The sequence below is a fragment of the Vigna unguiculata genome, chromosome 5 (genome assembly GCF_037176805.1).
Source record: "Vigna unguiculata cultivar grain cowpea cultivar isolate G323 ecotype 2 chromosome 5, ASM3717680v1, whole genome shotgun sequence".
NCBI lineage: Eukaryota > Viridiplantae > Streptophyta > Magnoliopsida > Fabales > Fabaceae > Vigna > Vigna unguiculata.
The window spans coordinates 11,600,107-11,617,381 of NC_140796.1; the positions used below are offsets into that span (position 1 = coordinate 11,600,107).

A 17,275-nucleotide genomic window follows, 5' to 3' on the forward strand; every position below is an offset into this window, starting at 1 on the left:
GGTACCTGTGCTTTGAGTAACATTCTTCTACTATATGGTTCATCTTATGACAGTAAGAACATTGTTTGCCATAGTTAGGATTCCTACCATTGTTCTACCTTTCTTGTTGCATGATGAGGGAAAAAACTTTATTTATATTTGGTAGAGGTTCTAATAAAAGGATTTGAGTTTTCACATTATTATAGTTATCACTCATATCCTTTATAAAACATATGACATATTCAATTTTCCTTTGTTTCATGAAAATTTTAGAAAGATCAAAATCACAAGACTTTCCATAAACACAATTTGGAACAAGTCTAAGAAACTCTAACTCTTCCCAAACTATGTTCAAATTAGTAAAGAATTGAGTGATATTCCTTTCCCCTTGCATGGCATAATGCATTTCTTGAAGAAGATCTTAAATGCAGAAATAATCACCTTTTGTGAATCTTTCCTTTACATCGTTCCAAAGTTCTTTGGTAGAATCTATGTAAATGAAACTCTCTTGTAGTTTGAGGTGTGAGAGTTTTGATAATCCAAAATAGAATCATAATATCAGTTCTTTCTCAAGTTTTACAAAGAGGGTCATCTAGAAGGGATCTTGATATTGTCATCTACAAAATTCATCTTATTCTTATATAGGAGGAATTTTCTCACTTTAAAATTATTACATTTACTTTGATACAAAAGAAAAAATATAGATTTATATAATTAATTACAAATAAATATATATATATATATATATATATATATATATATATATATATATATATATATATATATTTATCGGGTGTCTGTGACAGTAATTTGAAAGTACAATAATTTAGAGAGAAAATATTCTTGAAAAATAATCCTGAGTTGCAATAGTTATATGTATAAATAAAATTTTTTAAAAAAAAGTAGCAAATGCCCCCATCACACCTTAAATAAGTACACAATGACGTTAGAACCCATGTTTATTTAGAACTAAAGTTATTATTATATTACATGTTACTCTTAGCAGAAAGAATCTCATATTTTGTACTCAATCTTCTAGGAGACTTTCGACGGTTTCCTCATCTCCGATGTAACCAAGATTTCACCATCTATAGCCAACTTATTTACTTCTTTATACTTAATTTATTGTTTGAAGTTACAGTAATACACTACGACGAAGAAAAGAAAAATTATTATATTTATTTTTCTAATATGTCCCTCGTGCATGTATTAACATTGACATATTTTTATCTCTTCCCCTTCTTTCCGTAAGACATGATTAGTAAAATTCTAGTTGTTCTGTTTTAAAATTTTAAAATAAAACCATTTTCTTGTGACAGACAGAAAGAAACAGCATTAAATTAATCGTTACAAATGAGGACATTTTCCTTTTTTTCTTAAAACTGGTTTGTATGCAAAGTTGAAGAAACAGACCAACGTGACACCCCTCACAGAAGACGATGAGAAAAGAACAAAATAGTGGGCAGCGAAAGAACCTAAATACAAGAAAAACATTTCCGTAACTCTCAGGTTTCATCACCACGTTAACTTTCATTGGCCCCTCTTTTCTTTAATAGCAGGGTCAATCCACCAACAAATCCTTGCATCTCTCTCTCTCTCTTCTTTATCAGTATATGAGTAAGATGTATATGTCTCCAGGGGGATACATGCCCTTAATGCCTAATGGCACAAGCAACACGCAGAGTAGCATGCAGAGCATGATGCAGATGAGTTTCTACTGGGGCAAAGATGCCACAGTGCTTTTCCATGGTTGGCCTGGTAAGAGTGTTGGCATGTACATCTTAGCCATCGTATTTGTGTTTTTGTTAGCCATGGCTATTGAGGTTTTATCAAACCAACCACTCATTAAACCAGGGACAAGTCCCCTTGTGGGAGGACTCATGCAAGCTTTTGTTCAGTTTTTTCGCATCAGCTTCGTTTACATGGTGATGCTTGCAGTCATGTCCTTCAATGGAGGAATATTCATAGCTGCTGTGGTCGGCCACACCTTGGGGTTCTTCATCGCCAAGTCTCGTGCTCTTGCTCTCGTCAATAAGGAAGAAGACAAAGGGTCTTCCTCGGTTAGGAACAATGTTTGATCTTTTCTGTAATATGTGTTTATCAAGTTGCATGGTTTTGTCAAAGCTTATTTTGCCTATTACTTATATGCTTGTTTTTGTTAAACTTCTTCTGCTTTATGGTTTTGTGTTTTGATCTTTTTCTAGCATGTGGATATATAATTCTCTTAATTAAAGCACTTTTGAGTCTGACGGTATTCCACTTTTATGATTTGAAAGAATTTGAATCTTTGATCATGTATGAATCTATTAATATAAGCAAGCACGCATTTGGATGGAGGGGTTCTGAGCCGATGTTGCAAGTAGTTGAATATTCTTTTCCAAATTATGACCACTATCATTGTCATTATTATTATTATCATCGTTTTCATCAATTACATGGATGGACACTAATGTAAACATAATGAGTCATAACAATCCATGAACGATGTTGGATGGTATGTTGATAGTGGTTTCATCAAATAGACGATAATGAATAAATTTGATGGTGGAGAACAAACATTTGACTTGGACGGATAATTATATGTACATAGAACTTGTTGAAATATGGATTGATCGATAGATTGTGACGATGACCCATAAATTTGAACAAATGAAAGTCTTGAAGATAAAAATGATCGACATGCTAGTATTAGTGTGTATTTTGAAAAGACACATGTTGGTAATTATTTCAGAATGCTTGTATGTGATGTATCATTAAAAACATAAGTATTAGATGAGTTCAACATATTGAATCAAAAGTACATAATATATATATATATATATATATATATATATATATATATATATAATGTATTTTTGTGTATTAAATGTATATTATTGAAACTAATTTTTATTAATTAATCGAGTATGACAATCATTTCATATTTTAATCCACTTTTGGTGATATTCTGACCACTATATATTATTCTTCCTCTCATATATCGTGTTTATGTAGTTAATATAAGTTTAACAAGTCTTGAAGAATACTCCGTCAAAAAACAAATAGTTTCATAACTCGATTAACTTAATGAAAACTTATGGTCGTTATATGAGAGGTACAACAACACGACTAATAAGAGAAATGTCCACATTTATTGTCTCATTATAGGTCCAATATAATGATTTGGTAAGTTGATCACAACACATTAAAGTTAACAAAATGATTATTACATTGTATTTTGCAAAAAATCCCTTAGGTTGCAATCCAATGTGTAAAGTAAGAGATACAATTTTTTTGTCCTTTATATGGACACGATAAAAAATTATAATACTAAAGTACTAATAAAATATGTAAATTAAAAAATTATTATTTTTAATAAAACCTTTTGCTAGTGGAAAACATATTTCTACATCAACCTCTTCAACAATTAGCTCTTTCATCGAGGGAGAAATGCATGTTATAGAGTCGCATGCTCATAGATGAAGAAATAACATGCAAGCTTAAAACTTAAAATGTATATTTGTTCTGTATTTTCGTTTAATTTTGTTATTTTTGTTCTAATATTGTTTTTCTGTTCAATCATGTCCATTTTTCGTTAATTTTGTTTAATTTAAATATTTTTCTAACAATGTTTCAATAATTAACTGTTATGAATAATGACTTTGTGGTTTTTTAAAATATATATTTATTTATTTTAAATATCCATATATCAATCCAACAGCGTATCACATGTCAGAGTCAATAATTTATATTTAATTTGGTTCTTATATTCATTATTTCTATTCAAATTAGTCTTATCTTTTTTAAAATTGAGCAATTTTGTTACTCTCCAAAGTGAGATCAAATTCAATTTCTATATAAATGTTATAATGATCTTTTTATTAAAATTCACAATTTTATTAAATATTTTGGTTTAGGGTTAGAATTAGTTTAAAATTAGAACGAAAGTTTGACAAATGATGTCCAATTTTAAAATTTTATATTATTGGTTCTAGTTCTTATCTTTAAAATTTCCGTTCTAATTCTAAACTAATTGTAACCTTAAACAAAAAATATTTAATAAAAATGTCAATTTTAATAAAAATATCATTGTAACTTTCATATAGAAAATAAATTTAGTGTCAATTTCAAGATAGACAAAATTGTTGAATTTTAAACAAAATTGAATAGAAATAACGAATATAAGGATTAAAGTTTATAAAATATTTTATATGATGAAATATGCTTTTAATTAATTATAGACATTAATTAATTAATTAAAAACCTAAAAAATATTTATATTATATATATTCAAATAAAATTAAAAATTAAAAATTAAAAAAATAACTAGTAGATTGACTCTTTTTTGAAGACCAAAACTTTTAGTCTGCCTAATCATGTCTAGGGGTGATAAAACAGGTTGGCAGCTGATTAACTCGTGATAAAAGGGACGGGTCAGGTTGATCGTCCGGTTCGTCAATTTGACAGACAAAAATATGGGATAACGTATTCGTTGGCCCATTTTTTTAAATAAAAAATAAAAATAAAAAATAAATGAAAAGATTAATTTTTTTGTATTATATTTTAAAAGGTGTAACTACATAATAGTATTTTAATTTAAATCATTAACACTTTAAGTTATAATTATTAGTTATAATAAAGTAATTTAACATGTAAATATAATAATTATTTTAATTTATATAAGTAAACACATGAACTAATCAATTCAAAGTTTATAAAATATTTTATATAACGAAATATGCTTTTAATATTCATTTATGTGTATACATAAAAAAAAATTAAGTTAAAAAATTAAATAAAAAGTAACAGTCCAGCCTGGTCCAGCTCGTTTCCGTTTGATGGATCAGTCCAACCTGACCTGATTTTGACGAATCAAAACGCCACATGCTAGCGCATTTTGCCACGCCTAATTGTATAAACTCATACCACTTATTTTTAACAAACTAATTATTACAAATTGATTTCTTTGGACATCCAAAGAGACTCATCTACTAGAGGAGTTGGAAATAGTTTTTAAACAGGCTAATTTACTTGTTAAAAAAGAAAATTGTAATATCGAAAAAATAATAAATTAGTTCAAATGACAAGAAAACATGGTAGAAATAGGTCGAAAAAAAGTTAAATTATAAAATTATAATGTATTAAATTTAAAATAATAAAATAATAAAATAAGATAGATGACATGCAGGTGATATAAAACAATAATAATAATTTCACAGACACATCATTAAGTTAATGGATGAAGTTAATAGCAAAAGCTCAATTGAATAATTTAAATTTATTCGTACTCAATAAATTATAAATCAACTGAAAATTTTCAAATTCTCTCTGTCTACAAAATTGAAAAAATTAAGAATCAAATTAATCCCATTAAAAAGAATTGGTTTAGATTTGATTTTATGGGCATGAATCAATGCAATGGGTAATCATACCTACTAGTTATAGAGTTCCATCTAGCCCGACCTTTTTTGTTGCCAATTAATAATCATATACCAATTTGACAAGAAACACTTTTTATCTAGTTATAAAGACATTTATTTAACAGTTACAAAAAAAAATATAAATACGATGGTTGAATTTTTTTAATTATATTGATTTAGCATTTTTTATTTATTAGAATATTTTAATATAATCAAATATGCTAATTATTAAATATAATGGTATTGTTTTACTTTTATACGTGGATATTTGTAATAGGGTATTCTCTATCTTCATTTGGTTGACTATAAAATTGCTGTCCCTATAAACAAATTAGTATATGTACACAATTAATGTTTTGTCTTGTTAAAGACGTAGCGGCTTTTGTAGTTCACAAAGCTTCTACGTAACCAAAATGTTTCCATCAAACTAAAATAATAATTTTCAATAAAAATTAATTATTGCATTAGTTGATATTTGAGAGAAGGTGTTTGCAAGAGAAATAGAGTGAAAAAAATAGAAGGGTAAAAGTGTGAAAAAAGGGCATAGGCCCATTAAATAAATAGTGGTGTTTGATAGTTATGGCTTGTCTAAAGCCATATGCATAGTTGGGATGGCTAACAGTGGCACAACCTTGTTAGGGTGAATATGATTATATGAATGGTTGATAGTAGTGAGATGGACCATCTACAGAGGTCAAAAGATGAAAGAACAAAACTCACTTATACAAATCCATGTCAAGGAGTAAATCACCCCAATCCCATTGGTTTCCACTCCCCTCCCCTTTCATCACATCTTCAAACCCTTCTAATTGAAAATCCATTGAATATTCATTAACAATTCCTTGTTGGTCCAAACATGCATATATGTTGTCTTCCTGTGATTCAACCACTTGGTTCTGTCCATCAGCATCATATGTCAGTGAGGACATGCTGCTCTCTTGCTCAACCACTTTCTCTCTTTCAGATTCTCCCTCACCCCTTCTTTTCACTGAGCTTGAACCAATATTCCTAGCCTGAGGCCTAATCACTTCAACATCTCTGCTTCCACCTTTTTCTTCTGCTTCTTGAGCATTTAGTCTTTTGCTCAGATGACAGTTCCAATAGTTTTTCACATCATTAGCAGTTCTTCCTGGTAGCCTTCCTGCAATCAGTGACCACCTGAAACAATGGATATATGCAATTTGTTTACTGTATGTATTCAAAGGTTGTCTTTTCTTTGTCCTTTCCCATGTTTTCAAAGTGATTCAAAAGGGCTCAAAGATATGAAGATGTTGATCTCTTTTTATTGTAAATGGTACATGTTATACCTCTATGCTTGCTTACAAAACAGAAACACCAGCATATATTAAGGTATCTTTGCAAAAGCATTAGTGCATCTATTACATGATGAAAAATACTGAAAGAAAGAGCACAACTTCTAAGGTAACCTGTTGCCTAATAATTTGTGGAGTTTGATTATCATCTCCACTTCTTCCTCCGCAAAATTTCCCCTCTTGATGTTCGGACGGAGATAGTTCAGCCATCTTAGCCTGCAACTCTTTCGACACCGGTTTAAACCTTCAACAAGTAACAGATTTTGGGAGATGAAAAAGAATTGTAAATAGGAGTAAACATGTTTCTATGTGAAAAGGAAGTAACCATAATCACCGAGTCTTTAATTTCTGCATTGGTTTGATACATAAATTTCATAAATGATAACGAATTGCTAAAATTGACCAAACCATTTCACTGTTAACAAATTATTGGAATTGAATTGAGTTTACCGGCAAGCAAAGGAACACGATGCCACTTTCCTTCTCCATATTGTTGTATGCATTTCTTGAGCAAGTGATCTTCTTCTTCTGTCCACGCAACACCACCCATATCTCTTCTCAGCTCCACACTCTGGGACCTTTTACTTCTCTCACTTTCTTAAAGCCACTAGTACTGCTTTTATATATACATATATATGTATGGCATATATGCACCTTTTGTTACTTATTGTACGATGTACCAAACAGCCAGCAAGGCAGTAGCAATATGCCATTTCGTGCCTCAAAATCATAGTAAATGGTCCAGTGCTCTTTCTGAAACTCTGAGGCTATGCTCTATGTTTTTAAATAAACATCATAAGTATATGATGGTGGTCCTGAAATTTAAAAAATCAAGACCTTTCCTCATACCAGAAGCTTGTCTAATTCCTATTAAAAGCCAAACCACCCCATATGTGTGCCTAGTTCATTTGTCATCTCATTTGGATTAGGACACTCTTATAATTAACGACATGGATAATTAGGTTCTATAATAAACCAAATTTTAAATTAATAGGGGAAGCTCCATCTTAATGGTTTCTACTAAAAGTTTTTTCCTTCTGATTCCATCTACCTTTTAGGAAGAGAACTTAAGTTGAAAACTATGATTGAAGACCAGGCCCGTAACGTTGTACCACATAGCATTGCACCAGACAAGAGTGAACTAACTATCCATCAACAAGTTTTGGATAGCCTTTATTAATGGCTTGGCAACCTCTAGTAGGTTGCTTGGGCATATCTATGCTTGCGGTCCATGGATGCATAGATTCCTAGATAAAGACAAAGGCTTATTAGAGAAAGGACTAGTTCAAATCAAACTGGTCCTTGAATCTTGGTTTTTGTTGTTTGGTGATCTTGACGCTGATATGGCTTTTATTATTGGGACCTATCTTCCTTTCCCTTCTGATAATGCACATGGTTGTCCTGATTCTTGCAGATTATACACTTCCACTAAAATTCAAGATCCCATGCTTAAATTGTGATACAAATCCCTAAGACCAGATATTTTGTTCAGTCTCATCAACATGCAGAAGCATTATTCACCAGTAATCTCATAATTAGTTTTATACTGTCAACTGATCAGAAACAACTGATAAATATATAGCAGTTTGTGATTGAATCAAAATGTACTGTGTAGTCTATTTTCGTTAGTTTACTGCCATGTACTCTTCTTTCTTCCCTCAGGAAATTACTATCTATACTTAGAAAGTGAAAGATAAAAATGGGGTTTATGAGGAAGGAACAATTTTATGATTTCCAAACTTGTTTTCTTAGAACATAATGAACTTCATCACATCATTTTAGTTTTGTACGTTCATTTCCAATATTTAAGTAGATTTTCCAAAAGGTGTGTGAAAGTGACTGCATGAAACAAAAAATAACAATACACGACTAGTCGTACTTCTACAGTCTTACGTTAGCCAACTAACAAAAGTTTAAAGTCAATTTAGGAAATAAGATAGAAAGCAACGCAAGTACAAGTGTACAGTGCATGGAGGATAGGTAAAAGAACAGTATATTTACTTTCTTAAAGTATAATTTTAAAACCATTCAAATGTGTCAAACGTCACATCTTATATGTGCCGTCCAATTACTTTACGACGATAACCCAAGAAACATATCAGATCTTATGCAACTAATATGCATTAATTTAGAGAGTAGAATCCCATATGAATTAAGCAAATTTATTGTTTTGCATTGGCCCTCTCAGGAAACAGCAAAATAATTGACAATGACCATTAACAGGAGTGGCTTGTGAATGACAAATGAACTGAGTTGATATATTTTTCACATATATAATTTTCTGGATGAATAAGTAATTATCAAAAAAATTCATATTTTTTATTAATTTTGTTTTGAAAATTTTATCGTAGAAAATATTTGTTAATTTTGTTGTGAAAAAGAATTTACAAGAAATTATTACCAATTTTTTTGCAAAATATTTTATATAAAACACTTTTCGCAATAAATTTTGTAGGAAATATTTACAAATTTTATAATTTTGTAGGAAATAATTACTCACGAAAAAATTATCTACCAATGAAGATTTTTAGTAAAAATGATAGAACAAAATTTTCCTACAAATTTTTTTAATAAATTTACAAGAAAAGTTTCTTGTAATATGAAAATTTCTAGTAGTGAGTGTTTCCAAATTGATCAATTACTTGTAATTCTGTTTAAAACAAACATTTTAAGTGGGAAAGCTTGTCTTCAAAGCAAGTAAGATGACCTAATCAAGAAAAGAAACCACGAGTGAGAACTAGTTGACTTGTTTGAGAGCAGAGAAAATTTAAATGACATGAAATAAGAATACTTTATTATTTAATTTAAAAGTTTATAAATAATAAAGTTAACTATTTAAACTTAATTTCACAAGAGTTACTATCTCTTTAAAATATTTTTTTCTATTTTCTTTCTAAATCTTTAAATAGTTGATTTTTTTTTTTTTATAAATTCGAACTCATCTAAAAGTCATTTAGAGTGGAATACTTCGATCAGATCAAAAGTTCTTTGAGTAAGCTTATCTTCACCTTTTTCTTTTTTCTTTTCTTGAGTTGGTGTTATGGAGAGAGATGCGTGGAAAGGGATAAGTCCTTCCATGTGATATTTTTCGAACAAAGATTAATGTCTATCAATCCATGAGCATGATGGTGATCAAAGTACTTTATATGCAAATTTAATCTTTTTGTGGGAGTAATGAATTTGGGAGCTTACACTTGGTTAAGTGAAGGTAAGGGAAGTTATATTTTTTATAGCAACCTAGGGTAGATTATTTGGATTGTGGATATGGCCAGGTTACAATATTGAGTTTTGTGTAGGGATTATTTTATGTTTGAAAATATTCAAAGCTTTTCTAATTTTGATATGGATAGTACATGTAATAATGAATTTTGAGATAAAGGTAATAATACTTTTATGTTTGTATTATAGTTAATTTTCCTTATGGACATTATTAGTTAGTAATGTATTATATGAATGAGATGTTGCATTATTAAAATGGACTTGATAAATGGCATAGTTTTGTGGATGGATTTCTAAGTGATATATTGTATGTATAGTAGTTACAAATGTAAAATTTGGCAAGTGTTCTTGACGGTATGATTTGGCGTATTCTAAATTTAATTTTTGATGTATTAGTTACAATCACTTTTATGCATGGTATATGATCACATTTTTCAATATATGATTGAATACAATTTATTTATGCAGATTTTATATCTCTAAATGTAACTGGATCAAACCTGGAGTTTTAACAAATCAGATGCACGAACCAGGGGAGCTATCAAAAGGACATTCTGCACCAAATAAATAAATATATATATATATATATATATATATATATATATATATATATATATATATTTTGTGAATACTATTTAAAAGCAAAAATATATTTACGCTTTTATTATATTAAGTTGTTGGGATACAATTTGTCTTTCAAATTATAAAAGTTCTTTTTATCCAAAAGCTTACAGTATTATTTTTATTGATTTTTAAAAATTAGACTTGTCATTTAAAATGTTGTACCAGTTCAATTATGTTTGGATAAGTGATTGTTATATATATATATATATATATATATATATATATATATATATATATATATATATATATATATATATATATATATATATATATATATATATATTAAATATGTTACAATATTTTTAATAATTAAATAATTTAAAATTCAAAATTACAAAAAAGAAAAATTAGGTAAATTATCTACGAAATATTTCATAGGTAAGTTATCTATGAAATATATCATAGGTAATTACCTACGAAATGTTTCATAGATAATTTACCTACGAAATATTTCGTAGATAACTCAAATATTGGATGATGAAATTTTTGACGAATATTTTCGTAGATAAGTTATAGACATTTTAATTTCGTAAATAATGGTCGTAGGTAAATTACTTACGAAACACATTTTCGTAGATAAAATTACCTACTAGCGTAATATCTACGAAATTTACTTCGTAGATAATTTGTAGATAAATTCAAATTACCTACAAAAAATGTTCATTACCTACGAAATATTGACATGAATAATAACCATTTTTCTTATAATGATATATATATATATATATATATATATATATATATATATATATATATATATATATATATATATTCTAAATCATTATTTAAAAGAAGGTTATAAAATGCATGTGATAAATTCGTTACTCCCAAAGAATTTGTATATTGAATGTGTATCCAAGAAAATATATGGAAAAGATATGAATGCATTGTATAAATTGTGAAAATATGTGTATGTGGATTTGTATTATGCATGTATGTGAAATTTTAAACCAATGGTATATCCTTTTTTTGTGTATTTGTGTGATTTTTTTTTTAAACTTTGATGATATTGTGTTACACTGGAGCATATAATATTTCATAAGAAAAACCAAGATTGATATAAAAATGTCAACCATAAAAGTGGATTATAATATATCAAATAAAAAATATGTAAGTTTATAAAAGAATTTGATTTAAAGATCCATTTTACCTGTAGAGAAATAGAAAACAATATATAGTTATTTATAGATTAAATTTGTATAATGATTATTATACAAGTACAATAAACACTACAAGAAAATCATCACATTTTAATCAATTTTTGTAATAAAAAATAATTAGCCATTATATTGATTAAGTTAGATATAATTTTATAAACTAAAAATTATTGATATCCAAAATAGTCTCTATTATGAATAAGAAATTATAATTAGTTTGTGAATTAGAGTCTAAATTAGTTTTTACATTAGCTCTTATGTTTTTTATATTGCACGTAGAAAATCTAAAATGCTTAGACGTGACTTAGTCAAATAGTATATATTTTATGCATAGATGATAATTATTGAAGTTATATATCTTTTGGATGTGTAAAGATATGACATTGTGATAGTTTGATATTTCAATATTATTTTTTTATGTCGTAAAGGTTGTTGAAAGATGTTTAGATGTGTCATAAATTATTTGAAGTATAAATAGTTGTGAAAATTGTTGATTAAGTTGGTTGTTTGAGTTTGAATTTGAGGTGAAATACACAGGTGATATATGTTGATTTATGAGTTTAAAGAGAATGTAGGATGTATTTGATCAATTGAAAACTATAGTAATTTTTGAGTTGTCTAAAAGTTACAAATTTTTATATTGATGTCGGATAAAGACTTTGAAAGTTGTTTTGAACTTGTTAGGATTGATTTATGATATTTTTTCTCAAGCAAAAAGATAACACAAATTCAAGCTTAATCTTCATCCTATTTTTTCTCAAGAAAAAGTAATACTGCAATTGATCTTTGTCTTTGTCCTATTTTTTCCCAAGCGAAAATAGTCTTGCAATTGAACCTTGTCTTAGTTATATTCTTGCTCAAGGTTAAAAATTAAAAAAAAAAATCTTCTTTTGTTTTGTTTATTTGTTTGTTTTTATTTTAATTAATTTAAATGTGAATGTTATTCAAACTACTAGAATTTTTTATATTTATGTGATTTTTCTTGCAAATTTGTTATCAAATTTTGCAAGAAAAATACTTTTTTTTGCTCTTTTTTTTAAGATTTTTAAGTGGAAGACAATACTTTTTGTAGATAATTATTTCCTATAAAATTATAAAATTTGTAATTATTTCCTGCAAAAAATGTTATGCAAAGTATTTGGCAAAAAATTGGTAGCAATTTCTTACAAATTATTATTCATAACAAAATTTACAATTATTTCCTAAGAAAAAAATTTCAAAAGAAAATTGGGAGGTAATATGTGTTTTTTTAGTAGTGTAATAAATAAGTGATGAATAGATGAACTATATATGAATGATAGTGTATGATATTATGATTGTTATATGACATATGGTGTGTTGAGAACATAATTATTTGTAGGGAGGGAACATTATGTTGAGATGTTTAAGTTGTGTATTAAATTTGGAATTCTAAAGGAGATGATCCTAACTCTACTAATATTGGACTTGCATAGTGTAAGGCCCCATTTTCTTTTCCCAGCCCTAAGGTTTAGTGGGCTGCCCCTAAGTGGGCCTGATGGTTGGCCCAACTTATATAAGCCTTAAGTCTGCCCTAAAACCCTAGGGTACCCTACATTTCAGAGACACCTTGTCCTTGCTTGGAGCTGCAGCCGCCACACCTTCTGCTAGGGTTCCGCCCCCACTGTCGTCGAGCCAGTTCGAAGCTTTCTCTACTCCATGTAAGTACTATGCTAGCCATTCTCGTCCCCATGGTTCTTTCTCGTTTCTTTCCGTTAGGGCTTCCAAATAACCCATATTGTGCTCCTGTTTCCCCTATCCTTTCAGTTTTACATTCGTTCCTTGAAGCTATGGTGCTCGTACGTTCGGTAGCGAGGGCTTGTCGGAGCGTTTTACTAGCTTGAATCCCAGGTACGGGAAGTTAGGGTTATGGTTTTGAGTCTCTTTTTGAATGGTTTGTGCGTTATGTGTTGAATGTATGGTGGGATCTGTCGTTTGGATGTATAAGAATGCTTTGCATGTGTTGTTTGATCAGAAAACATGGCTGTTACAGTGAAGAACACTGACGAGACCTGTAAATCTCGCCCAAGCGAGTCAATCTCGCCTAGGCGAGATGAAACAGGGAGCTCGCCTAAGTTTTTTGCGCGAAACGTCGCCCGGGCGGCTCGCTCAATTTTTGAGCGAGCAGGCAACTCGCCCAAGCGAGAGGGATCTCGCTTAAGCGAGATCCCGTGTTGCCATGCCCTTGTTTTCTTTGTACTCTCGCCTAGGCGAGGGGGAGGCTCGCCTGAGCGAGACCCCTCAGCCTGAGCGAGATGCTGGGCGAGGTTGTGCTATGATTTAGACGTTTAATGATTCCCGAGGGATCTGTTTTGATTGGGTATGATTGTGTGATGATGGACACGTATATAATGGAATACAAAATATATTTTTGGCATGATTCATGAATTGTGGACGAACGGGTTGGTATGAGGCTTATCATGAGAAATGAATGTGTGATTTGAAATTAAAGGAACATGATATTGATATGAAACCAGGCCCCAGACTCATCGGGGTGGTGGTGATCAGAGGTAGGGATTGTGAGAGGATTGATATGAGAATTGAACTTCGAGGGTTGGGATGAAATTGGAAAATATAATTTAATATTCGCTTATTGTTGAATTATGAATGTTGGTCCGTGTCAGCGTATAATTCCTTGGGGTCTCTAGGTGAGACCTCCGGGGTTGCGCTTCAGTGGTCGGGACGTAATTCCATGGCCCCTGTTAGTGGGTGTTCATGGTGGTGCCCCATCTGTATAACTAGGTAAGGATTCAAGGTAAGGTTGCATCCTGACGCTCCGAGGAGTCAGTTAGTCTCACTTAGAGCGGACTGACTCTTGTGGTGGGAGTAGCAGGAGGCCTGAAACTCACTAAGGGCTAACCTTGTGGTGGGAGAGATTTGTTTCATTGTAACACTGGTAATACATGGCTCAGGATCGAGCAGCTCAGGTTCGAGCAGAGGTACCCACACAAGTGCAAGCATCCGCTGAATCCGACCAAGTTATACGTATCCGGATGAGTCGAGTCGAGTCGTAGTGTAATGAATGAAGAGTCATAACATGTTTGGTTGCTATGTGGATATGAGATGATGGAAATATGCTTGATTGCATGATTTATGTTGTTGGCTCTAGCTTACTCGTTTCGTTGCATGGTTGTGTTGTATGTGGCTGTTTTCCTTGCGATGATCATCAACTTGGTTGATGGGAGCAGTCGGACGAGGTTCTCAAGGTCAACAAGCGAATGGTGATTACGCTGCTTAGCCATCTGGGCTGGAGTTTTCCTCGTGTTTTATTTAGGGTCGTGGCCCATGTATTTATTTCTGTATTTCTACGCTACATTCTACGTTGTGTTCGTATTCAGCTTTCCTTTATCGGCATCGTGGTGTGCCTAGTTTCGTAGGGGTAATGTTAAGGACCCCAGGACTGCGTTGTTATGCTTTTATCACGTGACGTTTCCTTTAATTTTACGTGTTAAATTAAATGGGACGTTATATTTATGGTATCAGAGCGGTCATTCCTTAGGTCTGTGGACTTGGATGTCCGCTTAGCTTTCTCTGTGTCTTCTAAGTATTCTTAGTTAAATTCTTGCCTTTATCGAGTCTAACCGAGTGATTTTCTGTGTGCTAGAGGATTATGGCACCTCCTCGCCGGACTCCTCAGTCATCCCAGGGAGACACATCAGATATCGCCAGAGCTATAGAGGCGATGGTAGCAGCCATGACACAGCAAAGCGCTGCGATGATGCAGCAGCACGAGGCATCTATGCAGCGACAGGCAGCGTCGCTTGAGCAGCAGCAGGCAGTGATGCAGCAGATGGAGGCTGCGAGGATAGCTGCTGAGGATGCTCATCGGCAGCATATGGAGGCCCTCCGCCAGATGGAGGAGAGCAGGACGACGACACCTGTGTTTGGTCCTAAGCCACGACCTGCGGTCAGGGAGTGGAGCTTGGAGGACTTTTTGAAGCACCACCCAGCAAAGTTTGATGGGAAGACTAGTCCTGACGCCGCAGACCAATGGCTGAAGGACTTGGAGCGCATCTACGACGCCAAGATGTGTCCTGCGGAGGACAGGTTGGCGTTCTCGGTCTATATGCTCACTGGAGAGGCAGAGCATTGGTGGAGCAGTACCAGATCCATCCTGGAGGAGAGGGATGAGCCAGTGACGTGGGAGACTTTCAGGGAGAAATTCCTCTCCGAGTACTTTCCTGACAGCATCAGATACGCCAAGGAGGTGGAGTTCCTCCAGTTGACCCAGGGAGGGAAGACTGTTACAGAGTACGCTGAGAGGTTCAAACACCTCAGCCGTTTCTACACACTGCCGCTTGACGAGGAGTGGAGATGCCGTAAGTTTGAGAACGGCCTGAGGGGAGACATTCGCTTGATGGTGGCACCCTTGTCCATCAAGGATTTTGCCGCTCTGGTAGAGAAGGCCAGAGTGATGGAGAAGATGAAGCGTGAGGTGGAAGGCCAGCGCCCACCGCAGTCACAGTCGCCACAGAGGATCGGTGGACCATCTGGGTCCAGGCCCAGACATGAGGAGAGGAGGAGACCGTATGATAGACCACACCATCAGCCTCAGGAGTCTAGGAGCTTTCCTCCGCAGCAGGGTTAAGTTCGGTGTTACTCATGTGGAGGGCCCCACCCGTGGTATGTGTGTCCACGTAGGGAGGGTTACTGTCGGTGCAACAACTGTGGCAAGGAAGGCCACTTTGGGAGAGATTGTCCCAACCTTGCCAGGGCAGCGACACGCCCTCCAGTTCAGGCACCCCATCAGCATCAGGGGAGAGACAGAGGCAACAGGCCTCAGGCGACGGGCAGAGTGTACGCCACGTCAGGAGCTGAGGCATCAGGCTCAGGTAACTTGGTCATGGGTAGTTGCATGATAGCTGGTTCTTCTTGTTGTGTGCTATATGATTCTGGAGCGACACACTCTTTTGTGTCTTTTGCCTGTGTGAAACGGTTGGGTCTGCCGGTGCGCGAGCTACAGTGTGAGCTTGCGGTGTCTTCTCCGGCGTCGAGATTGGTCACGACGTCGTCCTTGTGTGCTCGGTGTTCACTGGAGGTAGAGGGACGCAGGTACAAGGTGAACTTAATCTGCCTACCTCTACAGGAGTTGGAGGTGATCTTAGGGATGGATTGGCTCTCTGCCAATCGCATCCTGATAGATTGTCGGGAGAAGAAGCTGTTGTTTCCCGACTCGGAGGAGCATGAGTTGGTTTCCTCCCAGGGAGTTATGAAGGAGCTACAGGACGGTGCGCAGTGCTACATGATCTTCACACATATGGAGGTGGAGAGGGGAGAGACGACGTCGGTGATACCAGTCATCCAGGACTTTGTGGATGTATTTCCGGAGGAGATACCAGGGTTGCCTCCCAGTAGAGAGGTGGAGTTCTCTATCGATCTAGTCCCAGGAACAGGCCCAGTCTCGATGGCCCCATATCGTATGGCTCCGGCAGAGTTGGTAGAGCTCAAGAAACAGATAGAAGACCTGATGGAGAAACAGTTCATCCAACCCAGCACTTCACCTTGGGGAGCACCAGTGTTGTTGGTGAAGAAGAAGGACGGGAGTTCACGCCTGTGTGTGGATTAT

General features: G+C 33.4%; 2 protein-coding genes across 3 annotated transcripts; one reads left to right on the forward strand and one right to left on the reverse strand.

Annotated features, from left to right (window-relative positions):
• Positions 1-1,567: 1,567 nt before the first annotated feature.
• LOC114186142 (copper transporter 6-like) lies at positions 1,568-2,225 on the forward strand. 2 transcript variants are annotated; one of them, XM_028074172.2, is made up of 2 exons: positions 1,568-1,737; positions 1,834-2,225. In XM_028074172.2, exons 1-2 carry the CDS (start codon positions 1,593-1,595, stop codon positions 2,055-2,057), a joined length of 369 nt encoding a protein of 122 aa, XP_027929973.1. In that variant the 5' UTR covers positions 1,568-1,592; the 3' UTR covers positions 2,058-2,225. The 2 variants fall into 2 exon arrangements, with proteins under 2 accessions (XP_027929973.1, XP_027929972.1); XM_028074171.2 differs by having other exon boundaries at positions 1,568-2,225.
• Positions 2,226-5,909: 3,684 nt separating this feature from the next.
• On the reverse strand, positions 5,910-7,406 carry LOC114184289 (transcription factor WER-like). The gene is made up of 3 exons (XM_028071580.2): positions 7,142-7,406; positions 6,806-6,935; positions 5,910-6,536 (listed from the first exon to the last, which is right to left on the reverse strand). The coding sequence occupies exons 1-3, from the start codon at positions 7,239-7,241 to the stop codon at positions 6,095-6,097; spliced, it is 672 nt and encodes a 223-aa protein (XP_027927381.1). The 5' UTR covers positions 7,242-7,406; the 3' UTR covers positions 5,910-6,094.
• Positions 7,407-17,275: the final 9,869 nt, after the last annotated feature.

What these genes read in the sequence shown, in the direction of transcription:
- LOC114186142 (XM_028074171.2), top strand. Translation starts at nt 1,593, where the DNA reads ATGAGTAAGATGTATATGTCTCCAGGGGGATACATGCCCTTAATGCCT.
- LOC114184289 (XM_028071580.2), bottom strand. Translation starts at nt 7,241, where the DNA reads ATGGGTGGTGTTGCGTGGACAGAAGAAGAAGATCACTTGCTCAAGAAA. An exon ending in TCGTGTTCCTTTGCTTGCCG is followed by an intron (nt 6,936 to 7,141) that starts GTAAACTCAATT and finishes TACTTGTTGAAG; the next exon opens with GTTTAAACCGGTGTCGAAAG. An exon ending in CACAAATTATTAGGCAACAG is followed by an intron (nt 6,537 to 6,805) that starts GTTACCTTAGAA and finishes CCATTGTTTCAG; the next exon opens with GTGGTCACTGATTGCAGGAA.